The sequence below is a fragment of the Heterocephalus glaber genome, unplaced genomic scaffold (genome assembly GCF_053883595.1).
Source record: "Heterocephalus glaber isolate CG9 unplaced genomic scaffold, H.glaber_assembly_v1.0 deba00001610, whole genome shotgun sequence".
NCBI lineage: Eukaryota > Metazoa > Chordata > Mammalia > Rodentia > Bathyergidae > Heterocephalus > Heterocephalus glaber.
Genome location: NW_028258381.1, coordinates 8,116,515 through 8,132,932, shown reverse-complemented (window position 1 = coordinate 8,132,932; position 16,418 = coordinate 8,116,515). Strand labels below are relative to the sequence as shown.

Here is a 16,418-nt window from a genome sequence, read left to right as displayed (position 1 = left end):
ACCCAGGAGGGCACCAAGGCCCCTCTCTCACCAGGAAGATGGAGGAGGGAGGGAGGGGGAGGAGGAGGAGGAAGAAGACAAAGAGGAGGAGGGAGGTGGAGGGAGGAGGAGGAAGAGGAGGAGGAGGAGAGGAGGAGGGGGGTGCGGAGAGGGCGGACTGCGAGAGCCTCCCCAGACCCACACAGCCAAGCAGGGCAGGGCAGGCAAGATCCCTGGGCCATCCCTGGCTCAGCACACTTCCATCTGGCAAATGCCACCAAAAGCTCAAAAACTATGAGGCAAAAGTGATCCACACGGTTTCCTGAAATAATTTCACTCAGGCCGCCTACTTCAGGGTTCACACCCTCCTTCCTCCTGATCCAGTTTATCAGCCGAGTGTAAAGAGGGCTTCCGGCATCCTGTGGAGCAAGGCTCCCAGGCAGGCACAGGGGCCGGGAGGCGGCGCCTTCCCGCAAGGTCAGCCGCGTAATGAGGCGGAAACGGCCTCAAATCTACACCGGCACGCGAGGGACAGGAGGGTGACGGTGGCAGGTGCCATGGCAGATAACTTAGAGGGTTATGAGAATGGTGTGAAACGCTGTTCTTCTGGAACATGATTTCAGACACTTAGAAGCACTCAGGCACCCCAGAGTGACCCAGTTTTACTCATGGAAAATGAATTTAATTTAGCTTAGGTTAACTCCTGTCCATGTCAAGAAATGAAAGTCAAACAGCTGAAGAAATCGGTTTATTTTGGCAGGAGGAGCAATTTCAAGTCTCTGCCCCAGATCACAACTCATTTCCGTCTCCAGCGAGGAACTGGAAACTGGAACCGTCTCCGCGGACACTGAATGGGTCTTCCGCAGTTTCTGTCACCACCGTAGACAAGTGAGCCTCCGGGGAGCCCGCCATTCACACCCACGGCCAGGCAGCAGGGCCCCCTGTTTCCAGCCAGGACCACTTGCTGAATCAGGTCCAGGAACTGGAGCACAAGGGCGGGGGTACCCAGGTGGCACCCAGAGTAGGAAGCCTCTCTGAACTCAGTCCCCTGGTCCACAGCAGGACGCCCCTTCAGGACCTCAGCCCCACATCACCGAACTCTTGAAGCAGCAACAAAATGGCACCACTACATCTCAGGGGGCATGTTTCCTTCCAAGTGATCTTACACTTCTGGATTCATACTGTCTCTGGATGTGTGAGGACTGGGGACACCAGGGTATGGATCTGGACTGAGGTCCTCAGTGGGTTCTTCCTCCAAGTCACAAAGCTTCTTAGTGACACCGACACTCACTTGGGCACTGCTTCTCCTGGGCTAACCCGCATTACCCAAGCAGTCTGCTCTGCCCACCTCAGCCCCAGCGCTGGCCTGTGGGTGGCAGAGACAGCCCAGGAAGACGCCAACTGATGCCAACAGGACCAGAGACTTGGGGCGGCCTGGTCTCCAGCCTCGGCACCCAGCTGCACAAGTGTGTGTGTGTGTGTGTGTGTGTGTGTGTGTGTGTGTGTGTGTACATGTGTCAATTGTACATGGGTGTTTTCAAGCTACAAAAGGTTCGGTGAAAGCACTGAATTGTTCCACCCAGCCCATCTCAGGCATGGCTGTAGGAAGGAAACTCAGGAATGTCTGAAATATTTCTAATGCAGCTCTCAAAGGGACCAATGATCTCCCTCCACAAATATGAAACATATGCACAGAGTTGTTTATTGTGGCATTATTTCTAACAGCAAAATCCTAAAAATGAGGCAAATGCCCATTGGAGAATGCTAATTAACGAACAACAGTGTACCTACACAATGGAGTACTATACAGCCAACAATAATGGAGGTCTCCAAGCCCTGATAGGAAATGAATTCCAAAATACAGGGCTAAGTGAAACAGCATTATGCACAAGGTTATGCCCAGTAAGCTATCCTTCATGGAAAACAAAATTTACACGTTTGGCTTACTTTTTACAAAGAGTTCCACGAAGCATGTAGTAAAAACTAATGAAAATGCTTGCTCTGGAGGGGATTGTGGGGTGGGGTAAAAGAAGTCAGAATGAGAATGAGATTTCTCTGAAGATGTATTTAATACACTAGGACTTTTGAACCGAGTGTCTCTCGTATTTAAAAACACAAATGTAGGCGGAAAGGATTTTAAAACCACTCTAGGGCTGGTGGTGTAGCTCAGGTTAAACAGCAGGCCTTGGGTTCAACCTCTGGTTCCCAGGAATAAAAAGAACAGTAAAATCCACCTGCTGAGACTGAAAACGTGTTCCAAAGGCACTCAGGGCTGCACACGGCACTCCTCGGCCAGCCGCACCCACGCAGCCCAGCAGAGGCTGGAAGTCAATGCTCAGAAGAGGATGGAAGGTCACACGCCCTGGAGGACACTTCCCAGAGTCCGGGTAGGCATCCATCTCATCCACTCCTCCTCTTACCTCCCAAACTTTCTGGCACTTTTTCTGGGATATCTGGTAACTCACTGGCGCATACTTTGTGGTCACTCCCACTCACAGTTACTTGCTAATGACCTTTTATCACTTTTAAGCCACTTATGCAATAGATACTTGGAAAAATATAACCCCCAGTTTGTTCTTTTATAAAAACTATCAAGAAAATGGATGGCTACATTTCCTGAAACAGAAAATAGCTCTTAAACTGGGCCATACTTCACTAAAATAATTTCATTCCACTTTTGAAATTTGTTAATATTCAGGAAAACATTCTCTCTGGAGCTGGAGACTTAAACAGTCTCTTCTGAGGAGTGCTAATGTTTTAATGACATGCACATCCAACATCTCACAGAGGTGGATATGTGGTTTTATTCCATCTGACAGCCGGATAATAAGGAAAATCAAAGGTCACAATGTCTCATTACTGAAAATGCTGAATGGGGCCCCAGAAATGCTGATATTTTAAAATTAAATTTATTGGTACATTTTAGGTATATAATATGCCATTCATCATCATTCAGGAAATTTGTACCTTTATATAATCTATCTTGGTTCTTATTTCTTCTCCATCCCATGATAATTTTTATTATTGAGCCTTTCCTTCAGCAAATATCAAAGACCGCCCGCACACCATTCCAAGGGGGCATGGCCTATGGTCAGACCGGAGAGGGGGTTCCTCAGGGCAGGAAGTGGAGAGGTAGAGCCCAGCAGGAAAGGACCCAGGAGTGAGCAGCAGGTCCGTGAGGAAGGCAGGGTTTGCCTACCAAATGCTCATCCAGAGCTGGCCTAAGTTCCAGGCAGTGGCAAAGCCAGGTGCTGGAGCTGTAGTTCACAGTGCACATGAGAAGGGCTGGCAGGCGTTTTCCAGAGCACTCACAAGCACTGTGGGCTCTACAGGCAGCCTCCCTCATCCATAAGCACATGGGAAGCTGGGGTGCAGCAGAGAAGCCACTGTACCCCGCTCTCTGGCAGGATGCACCAGGCGGAGGGGCGGAGGAGGCCTACCCAACCCCGGGAAGATGGCCACAGACCCAGGCAGTAGGCTAGGGGTGCACTGCCACTTCCCGGCTGTGTTGCCAGTGGGTCTGGGGCTCCCTTCCTACTTCTTAAATAGAACCGACTCTGTGCTGCTTAATTTCTGATGATCTCTTCTTTATGAAGAGTTTCTCACAATGCTTTGTGAGACTGGGGCCTTGTCTGCTGAATCTCATGGCCAGTTCACCTCTCTGCCCCTGGTGAGTTCCTGGAATGAAGCTTTCATAGGACCATCTATCGTCTAAGCAATGCTTCCAAACCTCTTGAGGACAGAGATTCTAAAAATGTAATCACTAACATCAGTGTGGTATTTAGATTTCCAAAATACCCCTGAAAACAAAGCCCTCTTCAAAAAATGTTTAAACTGCATATAAGCTAAGAAGAAAAAAAAGGCAATTTCAGAATCCAGGGCCTTTATACTGAGCTACCTGACCAGACATTCATTCATTCACTCACTCACTTATTGATTGACTGATTGGTTTTTTGAGACAGGGTCTCACTATGTCATTCAGGCTGGCCTTGAACTGTGTAGCCCAGGCTAGCCTCAAACTTGTAGCAATCCTCCTGCCTCAACCTCCCAAGTGCTGGGATTACAGGCATGTGCCACCATGCCCTGCAATCTTACTTCTTTATTTTATTTTATTTTCAGACAGGATCTTACTAAGTTGCCCAGGCTGGGCTCACACTTGTGATTCTCCTGCCTCAGCCTTCTCAGAGTGCTGGAATTACAGGTGAGCACTACCATGCCTTGGTAGGTCTATCTAATTTCCAAGACAGTATCATGGTGTCCTAAGGATAGACCATCTAATGAAACAGGATGCATTTGTTAGGAGAGGCCAGCTGCTTTCTCTCACAGATGGGACATCCTTAGTGGTCCTGGGAACACAACAGTCCCTCAGCGAATCCACAATGTGATTTCTCCCACGTGTGCTAGGGCATAAATCTACAATGTCCCCCAAAAGCCTCATGGGTTCAGAGGTAGAACTTTGGGAAGGAGAGTGGATGTGGAGTGCTATACCAAGAATTCAGAGGTGAGTATGCTATTAGGTGGTAGAGGTGGTCAGAAGAGGCAGTCACTGAGGCATGACCTGGAAGGTGCATCTCCCTCCCAGGCTGCGACCTTCACTCTCTGCTTCCTGGCCACCATGATGTGAGCAGCTCTCCTCCCTCAGACCCTTCCACCGTGCTGCTTCTGCCTTGGAGCCAGGTGACCATGAACTGAAAAGTGAGCCAAAATAAATGGATATTGGGTATTGCAGCCCAGCCACAAGAAAGTAACTAAGACAGAAACTAAGTAACTACAACGGAGACAATAAAAACCACAGCCATCTATCTCTTTACAAGATCAAATGAGAAGTAACACACAATGCATAAACTAACAAAGTATTCCACATCCTAAGGAATGCTACTGTCAGAGTAACTCAACTGAGGGAAACTCTGGCTTCACTGGAAAGGTCTATAATATGCCTGTGTGCAGGAAGAATGCTATTGTCTATTGCTCAAGGACTAGGATGCCTACAGATATCCTTAAGCCATCCTAAATATAGTTATCCCAATTTAGCCAGGAACCAAATACGTAAACCCAAAAGAATAACTCCTCGCTAATCTTCAGTAGTCATTCTAATGCCATGAACATGAACTCCATCTCTGTGTGCAGAATACAGATGGCCCAGGATGTCACTGAATAACAAAACAGTGTGGCTCTTCATTCTGAGTTAAAGGACAGCTGTAGCACAATTAAGACACAGCTGAATGTGTGAGGAATAAAACTTGAGGCACTGGACAAGGAAGCAAAGATCAGGGTCTGGAGAACTAAACAACACGAGTTTTTCCTGAGTTCCACCTCTTCTCCTTTTGTTCACTGCAGGAAATGAGGTAGGATCTCCAGATGGACAGTCAACAAGCTCACGATGGAATGGCTCACTAACAACTGAACTAGTCCTCATGAGCAAGAGAACTAGTCCTCACTAACAGAACTAGTCTTTACTAGCAAGAAAACTAGTCTTCACTAATAGAACTAGTCCTCATTAGCAAAAGAACTAGTCCTCACTAAAAGAGCTAGTCCTGGTTAACAACAGAACTAGTCCTCACTAGCAAGAGAACTAGTACTAACAGAGCTAGTCCTGGCTAACAGAATTAGTCCTCACTAACAGAAGGCTAACAACAGAACTAGTTCTCAGTAGCAAGAGAACTAGTCCTCACTAACAGAACTAGTCCTCACTAATAGAACCAGTGCTCACTAACAACACAACCAGTCCTCACTAACAGAATTAGTCATCTGGACACCAACAAAAAAAGGCTTTTTCTCTTTTTGTGTTGGTACTGAGGATTGAAACCAGGGAGCATTGAGCAACATCCCCCAAATTCTTGACTTTTTAATTTTGAGACAGTGTCATGCTAAGTTGCCCAGGATGGCCTCGAACTTGTGATTCTCCTGCCTCCACCTTCTGAGTTCCTGGTACTACACAAGGCTGAGAGGATTTTATTTTATTTATGATTTCAATAGTCCAGTCCATGTCTGTCTCAGGTTTACAAGTCCATGATTTGCTCCCATGGGGTGGGACAGCCCCGGAAGATGAGCCCAGGACTGTCTGCCAGGGGAGAGGCTCCTAGGTGCTGCAGCCCTGATTTCATACACAGTGAGGCTGAGCTTGACGCAGGCCCAGATGCAGGCAGCTCTCCCTCCATTCTGGCCCAATTAGAGTGGCATGGTCCTGTCCACACAGTCTGTGGACAAAGGGCCTCTCGATGCTGAGGTTGGATGCTTAGAACCCTCGACAGATGAGAAGGCAGAGAGAGGGATGCTTAAGCCAGGGCAGGAATGGATGCAGGATGACAGCTCTCAAGGTTCTCAAGGTTCACAGACAGGCGTGGTCATACTCTAAGTTCCTGAATTCGAATCGTTCTGTTCCCTAGGTGAAGATTACTTAATCCCTGGCTCATGGACATTCTTTTTTTCAGGTAGGCCTTGTTGATTTTTCAAAGATAAAAGCATAAAGGCTTCTTATAAGGACCACTTATTAATGAGAAGAAAGCACAGAAACTCTTAAGATTCTCTACTGTCATAGAAAAAAGCACATCAGCAACTCACACACTGCCAGCAAATCACACTCAATGATGCAGTCATGCCCTCCAGCCTCTTGATGGTGCAGGGAGAGAGACACATCCCACGAAGTAGCCCCACCGCTCATCCCGGGAAAGCCCTGTGGGTGCTCAGTTTACTCTGAACAGAGTCTCTGCTTGCTTCCCATGCTTCCATGTTTAATGAAAGAAATGTATGGGAGCAGCCAAGGTCCTCAACCAAAGTGGTAAAAATCTCCATCTCCTTCAAATAACAATTAATCAACAACCAAATCTAAAAGCCAAGCAACTGGAGAAAAATCCAGCATAAAGCAGCTTATGTGAGTCATTAAGAAAAAGACAGCTGGGCAGGGGTGTGACTCTCCCAGCATGCACAGCCTTGCAGTACATGCCAGCACTGCAAAAAGAAAACAGAAACAACAGAAAAAAGGAAAGGAAAGAGACAGTAATAGATGGGAGATTTTTTTCAAAGAAACATAAAAAGACAATGTACTTACTTGAAGAAATAGTATTCATTAATCAAATAAATGTAAATGATGTTATGAGTTTAGTCAATCAAAAGGTGATAATAATAATAATAAACAACCCTGGTATCCTTTGTTGATGAGGGCGTGAGAAGAAAGACATGCCACATAATAGTTTTGGAAAATTAAGTTCTCAGGAGGATAATTTATCAATACAAATAAAAAAACATTAAAATATATATAACCTGAGCAATGTTATTACATTTAACCATGGAAAAATAACTATTGTGAATAAGCATTACTTTTAAAAAACTGGAAATAGTTAAAATTTTCAAAATAAAAAATTTGAAATTTGCAATTAAATTAAACCTCAGTCACAAATTAAAGTCAGCCTTTCTAAATGTATAGCTTGGTGAGCTCTGGGGTTTCTATACAGCCACACTTCCATCACCCAGTTCAGGTCTAGGACCTTTCTTTCTCCCCCAGAAAGGTCCTTCCTGTCATCCTACAGTCAACTCCATCGCCTATCCCAGCCCCAGTACTTGTCTTTACAGTCTTGCCTTTCCCTTGGGATTTACTTAAATGAAACCGCACGAGTGGGTCTTCCCACCTGGATTCTGTTCATCTGTGTTGCATTGTTGTGGCAGTTAATCTAGTTAAGTGGATTAAGGGACTCTTGGAGCAGGGATTAGACTTTAAGGGCTCCATCATTGGACTCACCCGGGATGAGTTCATGGCTAATGGGTTGTTAGGAGGTCTAGTTGGAGGAAGTGACTCCATCTGGTTCCTGCCCCTTCCTCTCTGGCTCTTCCCCTGCTGATTCCCAGATGCCAGGAGTTGAGCAGATTTGCTCCCCACACCTTTCCACCATGGTGCTTCTGCTTTGTAGTCAGCTGAGCATGGACTGAAATCCAAGAAAGCATGAACCAAAATAAACTTCTCCTGCTTTAAACAGTGGGTGTCAGGTGTTTTGTCCCAGTAACAAAAAGCTAACTGATAACACACAGATCAGCATTTCACAGTGCTGAACAGTCTTCCATTATATGGATGTGCTGTATCTTGGTTTCTCCATCCACCAGCTGGCAGACCTCCGGGTTGTTTCTGTTTTGGCTGTTTACTATGAAAAAGTCTTCTACAAATATTTGCAGGCATGCCCTTGTATGAGCATATATCTTCATTTCCTGGCTAAGTATCTTAGAGTGCACTGCTGAGTCACATGGGAACTCCATATATAACCTTTTTTCTTTCTTTTTTTATTTTTAAAGAAATGAAGTCTTGCTATGTAGCTTAGGGTGGCCTCAAATTTCTGGGCTCAAATAATCTTCCTGCCTCAGCCTCTCAAGCAATTGTGACTGTAGGTATACACCATTGGGCCTGGTTTCCATATATAACTTTTTAAGAAACTGTCAAACTCTTCCAAATCAGCGACACCACTTTATACTTTTATCAGCAATGTAAGTGGGCTCAGGTTTTTCTTCCTCAAAAACACTTACTATCTTTGTGTGTGTGCGCGCACGTGTGTGGTATTGGATGGAACACAGGGCCTCATGTGTGCAAGGCAAGCACTCTACCACTGACCTGCATCTCCAGTCCTCAAAAAAATATATTTGGGGGGGGGGGCAGGGTTTTTTGCTAAGTTGCCCAGACTGGCCTTAAACTTGTGAGCCTCTTGCCTCATCCACTCAAGTAGCTCGGGTTAAAGGTGTGTACCACCATCACTGTTTGTCTTTTTGACATCAACCATTCTGGAATTTAACAGTGCTCTTATCTGGTACTTCCCTAATGCATAGTGATCTGCAGCATCTTTCATTCTAGCTCAATTAGAAGGTAAAAATACTGATATATTATTCATAGATATTTTTCATAGGAAATCTCATTTAATATCAAAACCACACTTGAGCTAGCTCCATTTAAAGATGAGCAAAATACGGTCCCAGAGAGGTAAACTGACTTGCTTACATATGCTGGGATTTTGACTTAGGGTACGCTGGTTTCCAATGTCTGTATATCCTCTCCGATAGTGTATATATGCTGCAACTTCCTGTGTGACCATAATCCATAATCTTGTCCTTTGGAATATCTGTCACATCTCGCACAGGGAGGCAGTGTGAGAGTGATTGTAGGTATTGTTTTACTGTGTAGAAGAAAATTAAAATGATGACTGGGTACCCAAGGAAGACTCCACCTATGGCCCCTAAATAATCTTTTTTTTTGAGACAGAGTCTCACTATGTAGTTCAGGCTGGCCTTGAACTCGTTATATAGCCCAGGCTGGCCTTGAACTGGCAATGATCCTCCTGCCTCAGACTCCTGAGTGCTGGGAAAACAGGCATGTGCCACCACACCCAGCTCCAAATAACCTCTAATGGCTTTAGAAGTCATATATTTCAACATCCCTCAACTCTTATTGCTCTCATTTACTACATCTCAGGGGCAAATGTGAGGCACAGTGCCTCGCAGCTCTGAGTAGACTCAATTTCTGTGCACAGAATGGCTCTCCCTCCACAAACAAGCCACAAAGCCCAACAAAAAGACATGGGAAAACTCCTCTTTCACTCTGAAGAGATTTTAGTTACTAAAAATACTTAAGAGGTGCAACTTCAAGACACAAAAAATATGAAATGAATGTATGGTCTTCAGGCAAAAAGGTTCATGTGACAAATTTCCCAAATGCCACAAAAAAATCACTCATTCAAAAACTGATGACTGGAGATTTAATTATAATGGTCTGAAAGCAGTGCTAACAGATGGAAATAGCAGTGCCAGTGCTACTGGCTGGCAACAAATGGATATAATCAACCTTAATTATGGGCCCACTTCCAATAAAAGCTTTGAACAGAAACCAAACCTTCAGATGCTCTCCCTAAGGGCCTGATCCAGAAAAACCACTCTTTTAATGCAATCCACAGAGCACAAGAAATACAGTGCGGTCAGTCAGCTCCTCCCTTGCTGGGACTGAACACCCAGCACTAGTAAGTTAAGGGAGAAGAGGGCCAGTCTGGTTCATGGTCACTACGTGGTCGGCTGGCTCTGAGGCAGACACTGCAGGGTGGAAGGGCCTGGAAGGAAACTGGTTCAACTCACGGAGGAAACTGAGCTCCAGAAAGCCGCAGAGGGGGCCAGTACAGACCCTAAGGTCACAGCCCCATGCCCCACCCAGACACACCCAGAAGTGGACTTTACTACTCTCCAAGCGGCCCCAGAAAATCAAGCTGGCACTTAGTTTAGCAATTACACATGGTGTGAAAACCCACAGACCAGCTCTGCAGCCACCTGACCTCCAATCCAGGCTCCTGCCTCGATGATGTCACAGGAAGTAACTGAGAATGGAGAAAGGCTGGGTGTTTCCAGCTGCTGAGCTCCAAACTGGATGACTGAGAGCCACATCCTCTCCAGCTGGCCTAAATCTTGCCAGTAAATTCAAACCCTAATCATTAGGCAAAGGAACAAATATTGATTTTTCTCCTCTTGTGAATAGAAGTACCTAGAAAGTTTAAGAAGTACTACAGATCCAAGAGCAAAATGCCAAAAGAAAAAAAAAATGAGTAAAGGGAGAGGATTTCCTAACAGGTCGTGCACTACCTTTCCCATCAGGCTTACAGTTTAGAAGGAAAATGATCAGGCTCGCTAATGACGGACAAAGCTGTGAAAGTGCACATTCTCACTTACAAGTACAACTGCAAGAGCTGAGATTTGACTGGGACGTGCCTTCAGGCTGAATAAATGATGGTGTCATCCACACTTTAGAGACTGTGTGACCCAAGGTGGTCATACACACTTGTAAGCCCAGCACTCTGGAAGGTCGAGGCAGGAAGATTCCACATTCAAGCCCAGCATGAGCCACTTAGTGACTCAGAGCAACACTACTTCAAAAAGGGGGGGGGGGGATGCAGCTCAGTGCAGACCCTGAGTTCCAACCCAGTACTGAGTGAAGCTATAGTTCAGGTAACCAAACTCCCACAAGCTCCGAGTTCTCCATCTACAGCAGTGGTGGTGGGTGACCCTACGGCACACGTGCCACAGCGGTCTGCTTGTATCACTGAAAGTTCTAAAAGGTTCGCCATCACTGCTCTATAGAATGGAGAAAAGCAGTCCCATCTTAGCTTGAGGTTTAAATGAAATAACGTGTGTAAAGTGCCTGGCACCAGCTGGCTAGCTCTTGTACCTCCTGATGCAGGGTCACATGCCATGCTGTGCAGGTTTATTCTGGGAACCACAGCCAAGTAAAACTTAACCAAAGACAGAGTTAAAATTTGCTCACGTCTTACGGATAGTGGGAACTAGGAACCTGGAATTCAACCACAGTGAATCAGAACAAACCAGATGCTAATAAGGAACTGCAGTAGTTACCACCATGGCCAGACAGCCACTAGTGTGGTCATGGATCTGAGATGGAAAACGAGACACAAAGCAGTCTAGAAGGGTGACAGCCCTATCTGTGAACCTGATATCTTGTTGCTACTTTTTCCTTGGGAAGCTATGGGAAACACACAGTGAACGCTGGTCATTCTTCCTACTCCAGCAAATTTCACATCCTCTCAATTCTGATAATACTAGCAGACTTGCTGTTTCTTATCGTGAACTGATTTAATTATAAATGTTAAAGGGCTAAGTTTTCATAGTCAAATGTAGAAGAAATAGAGGCACAATTCCACATTGCTCCAACAGACTGTGTGGGCCAAGATTACATGCCTGTAAATCCCAGCAGTGTGGGAGGCTGAGGCAGGAGGATTGCAAATTGGAGCCTAGCCTGGGAAAGTTAGTAAGTTAGAGCAAGACCCTGTCTTGGAAAAAAAAAAAAAAGAAAAAGGAAGGAAAAGAAAGAGCTAGAAATGTAGCTCAGTGCAAATGTCCTGGATTCAATCCCCAGTACCAGAAAAAAAGATAGTACAAATATCCCCCCTATCTAGAGATAGCTGTCAAGGTTCCTCGAGGATTCCTGAAACCATGCATAACATCAAACCTTGTATATACTATGTAACTACCTATGACCAAGTTTCCCATACATACCTACCTACAATAAAGTTTTATTTGTAAGTTAGGCAAGGAAGAAATTCACAATAAGTAATAATACAATAGAACAACTATAACAATACATTGTAACAAGAGTTATGTGAGTGTGGTTTCCCTCTCTCTTAAAATACCCTGTGCTGTACTTTCAAACTGGGGCTGACCACAGAAACTACACAAAAATGTTGGCAGGGCTGGGCTCAAAGGCTTCTCACGTGCTGTGCATTACCATGTGTGGCTGGACAAGGAACATTATTGCCAGTTCTGCCTGGGTTCAGAGCACTGTGAGTGTGCTGGTGTCTCACACAAGCTCACAGCAGTGCTTTCCTCAGTTCCGTGTCCAGATAAGATACCCAAGGCTGTGGCTGTTACTCTGCCTTACACAGAGGGCTGGCAGAGAGCGAGCAGGGGCACCCGCTGGGACATCCGGAGTCACCACTCACTGTCTGCTGTACAAGTGACTTCACTCAGGGATTCAACAGTCTTGGGGCTTCCAGGTCACCATGCCCAATGCCTCTCTGATTCCCTGGGCCACAAAACAAACACTGCTCTTCTGAGTCAGCCCAGAGACCAGGATCATCAGTTGTGTGCTGTCTACCACAGTGCACCTCTAGCCACAGGAGAGGAAGTGGCAGTCATGAGATGCAGCCCTGGGGACTCTCCCAGCTTCTGGGAAGGATGGGAATGCTGCTGACTCAGGGAACCCCTCCTGTGAGCCCCACGGAAATCCCCAAACAGGAGATGGAAGTGGGGCTGGATGCAGAATAAGCAAAAAGAACACACACTTGCTGTGTGGATATCAAAGGTACTTATTCACTCATTCGTTCTTTCATTTTTGCAGTGCTAGTGATGGAACCCAGGGCCTTCTCACTGAGCTACATCCTCAGACCCCTTTTTCTGTGTTTTTTGAAACAGGATGTCCTTATGTTGCTAAAGTGCTCAGGATGAGCTCGAAATTAGGATCCCTCTCCTCAGCCTCTCAGAGTGCTGGGTCACCCAGGTGTGCCCCATACTGAGCTCACGGGTGCTCACTTTTGTCCTCACCTCCCCTGGCCTTCATTTCCACTCATCAAGGTGGTGATAACGGCCCTCTGTTATGCAAATTAATCCCAACACCTTCCACTGTAATCATCTCTAGATTGATAAAATGCTGCTTTAAGATCTCAAACCTGAACCTGCCACTGTCCTCTCAGAGATCCTGGGGGGTCTGTGCATCAGCTCGGCCCAGCATCCCTACGCTTTCTTTGTCCCTGAGGGTCCTGAGGTGTTGTCTCTGGGGCTTCCTTTACCAGTGCACCCCACAAGGACAGCACTGTGCCCACCCATTTCACCTAACACAGTTCACGCCTCAGGTCTCAACTTAAACATAAATTCCCTCCTAAGCAGGAAACTACCAAGATGGACTCACATGGCCCCTCCTGCGAGAGCTCCCTACAGTCACCATGAGTCAGGGGCTTGCATGTTGCTGTGGTCTGGAGCTGTTTATGAGTCCCTGAGGACTCCTGTGTGGGCAGCCTGGTGTCCAGCACAGAGATGAGAGGGGTGGAAGAACCTTTCGGTGTGGGAAGTGGTTCTGTCCCTGGGAGCATCGCTCTCAGAGGAGATTAAGGGAGCTCCCTGAGGATCCCAGTGAGTTCCCTGCGGGGCAGCCTGGCCTCTGCATCCCTACGCGACCCTTGCTGTACGTGGCAGGTGCCCTTCCTCCTCCTCCACATGCACTGATGCCAACACAAAGGCCCACACCATAAGCTAAAGTGCCAGAGCCTCCTGACCTCAAATTTTCAGCCTCCAAAACTATGAAATAAATCTCTTTTCTTTTCTTTTTCCATTAAGTTTACTGGTACATTTTAGGTATACAATACAGTTACATTCCTCATTGGGATCTTGTACCTTTATGTGAGTATTTTAGTTCTTATTTTTTCCCCATTCCCCTGCCCTCCCTTCACCCCCTCCACCCCTCCATATTTACAAAGACTTTGTTTCCATGTTTTTCCTTTTCTCATATTTTTTCTTTTCCCTTTTCTTTCCCACACTCTCCCACTTCCCCTACTCTTTTAAGACCTTTTCTTCCTATTTCACAATATCAATTATACATTTTGATCCTTATTTACACTTTTAGTTTTTCATACCAGAGAAACTATTCAGTATTTACACATGTGTCCTATTAAATAAATCTCTTTTCTTTACAAAGTACCAGCCCAAAGATTTTTGTTATAGTGAAGGAAAGCTTTAAAAAAAAAGGAAAAACAAGTCTTCCCAACCTTAAGCAGTTTCCCTCAGACGACCCCCCCCCATAGCTGTTAACTTTGTTCCTTGTAAGTTAGGTTTTATGACTCCTCGTTTCTCTAAGATCCACCTTTTTCCACCAAGATATGCTCAGCTGTAAAACTGTCACTACATGATTAACTGCCTTTGTCCTGCTTCTGGAAACCTGCCTGCCTATCCACCAGTTTCATGCCACTGGGAAGACCAACCCCTCTGGCCATATGTATGAAATCAGAGCCTCTCCTTTGTTTGGGGCTCAGCCTTTGGATACGAATCTGCTGGTCCAATGCACATCTAGGTAAATCCTCCTGTTTCACACATTGATCTTTCCAATCTGTTAAATTCTGCAACAATAGCAAAGACCAGGTGTTAACATCTGCTCAGCTTCCCTTAGTCTCCTAAAGGAGAAACTGAGGACACGGCAGTGTTTAAAGAATGGAAGGAAATACACACTCCCTGGCCCCTGGTTTGGAGCCTCTTCTACCAGGCTGACTGATGGCTGCACTCCATGGACGTCAAGGTGGAGCCCTCCACTGTGTGCACAGAGTACTGCACTGGCAAGGACTTCGACTTCCTGTGGCCCATGTCACTGCTTCCTGCTCACCACCCACACTGGAAGTGGATATAAACTCCGCCAGAAAGGAGGATGAACAAATGCAGGCCTAAAAACAAAATAACTTTTGGCTTTGAGCAGGGTAAATAAGCACTTTTTTCCCCAAAAAAAACTCATTTCTGGAAAGATATCAGCAAGTTTCACAGCTCTGTCAGCTATCATGTTTAATTGTTGTCACTGTGTCCTGTTCATTAAAATTTGTGATGGAAATCATTTTGTGCAGCTCACAAAAAAACATGGGGGTTGGAGGGAGAAGGAGAGAATGTGGTAGCAGAGTAAAAAGGCAAATGCAAGCAGGTGACAAAAATTTCCAAACACATACTAGATATCCATTGGGCTTTCTAGTCCAAATGCCTAAATTCTGTGAGTAGAACTGGCTGTCAGAAGACAATCATTTGCTGCTTCACTTCTCATGTCCTTTTCTAAGCCCTCCAGTCATTCCCACCACCCACTGGCCCTCGACAGACAACGCCACCCTGGCTCTCCTTCTTCCTGTGTTATGCCCATGGCCAGCAGGCCCTGTCTTTCCCCAGCACTGTCTTGCCCCAGCATTGAAGATGCCCTCCTTGACTGTACCTGGGGCCAAGAGGTGAGAGAAATGTGCAATACAGCAGGGAGCTAGTAAGCAAGGCACCACTCGGCGTCCTCGACAGCCCCATGACCTCCAGCACAGAGGCAGGCTGGGGAACTGCTGACCCCACACTGCCCCTAACTTCTCAGACCTTACACAGGCTCTGTCAAAGGCAACCACTAACCCTGACCCTGATCCTGACCGTGACCCTAAGTAACCCTAACCTTAACCCTGAACCCTGACCCTGAACCTAACCCACTGGAAATCTCTTGCCTCCCCGGATGCACGGCAGGCTCTTTTCTTCTCCCTGGAAGTCACAAAGTACTTTTTCTCTTTAAAAATTTTTTTGTTTTATTTTTACCATTTTGATTAACACAAAATATTTATGAAGTACAATGTGATGTTTCATTTATGCGTGTGTCGGGTAATGACCAACCCAGGGTGGTTAACTTATCTATCACCTTAAACTTTCTCTCTTTCTCTGTCTCTTTCTTTCTCTCTTTTTTCTTTCTTTCTTTCTTTCTTTCTTTCTTTCTTTCTTTCTTTCTTGTATTGGAGATTAAACCCAGGACCTTTACAATGAGCTACATCCCCAGCCCTTTTTTTAATTTTTGGGATAGCAACTTGCTAAGCTGCTAAACTGCCAGGCTGGGCTCAAATTTTCAATTCTCCTTCCTCAGCCTCCCAGTGTGCTGGGATTACAAGGCTGTACCACCAAGCCTGGCAATTTTTATCATTTCTTTATGGTGAGTACATTCAAAATTCTCTCTTCTATCTTGAAATATAACACATTACTGTTAATGTGCCACATGACAGCATCCCTCTCGTAAACCCTAACATCAGACCCACTGAGTACCTTTCTCCCTTTCTTATTGGGGTCCATGGCACAAACAAAGGAAGAGGGTTCTCACTGGCTGCAGAGTCTGAGTTTGTGCAGGTCTTTGGTGGAACCCAGATGCCACACAA

The 16,418-nt window shown here is 45.8% G+C and overlaps 1 protein-coding gene across 4 annotated transcripts in view; it reads right to left on the bottom strand.

The window, feature by feature from the left end:
- The window catches only part of Vopp1 (VOPP1 WW domain binding protein), a 95,312-nt gene that overhangs the window by 37,501 nt on the left and 41,393 nt on the right, over positions 1–16,418 (bottom strand). Inside the window, exon 2 of one of the 4 annotated variants that reach the window (XM_013070417.3) lies at positions 7,715–7,898. The exons of the other annotated variants lie outside the window; for them this stretch is intronic. Coding sequence (XP_012925871.1) covers positions 7,715–7,774 — 60 coding nt within the window. The 5' untranslated portion in view covers positions 7,775–7,898. The remainder of the gene's footprint in view (positions 1–7,714; positions 7,899–16,418) is intronic. 4 annotated transcript variants of the gene reach the window in all.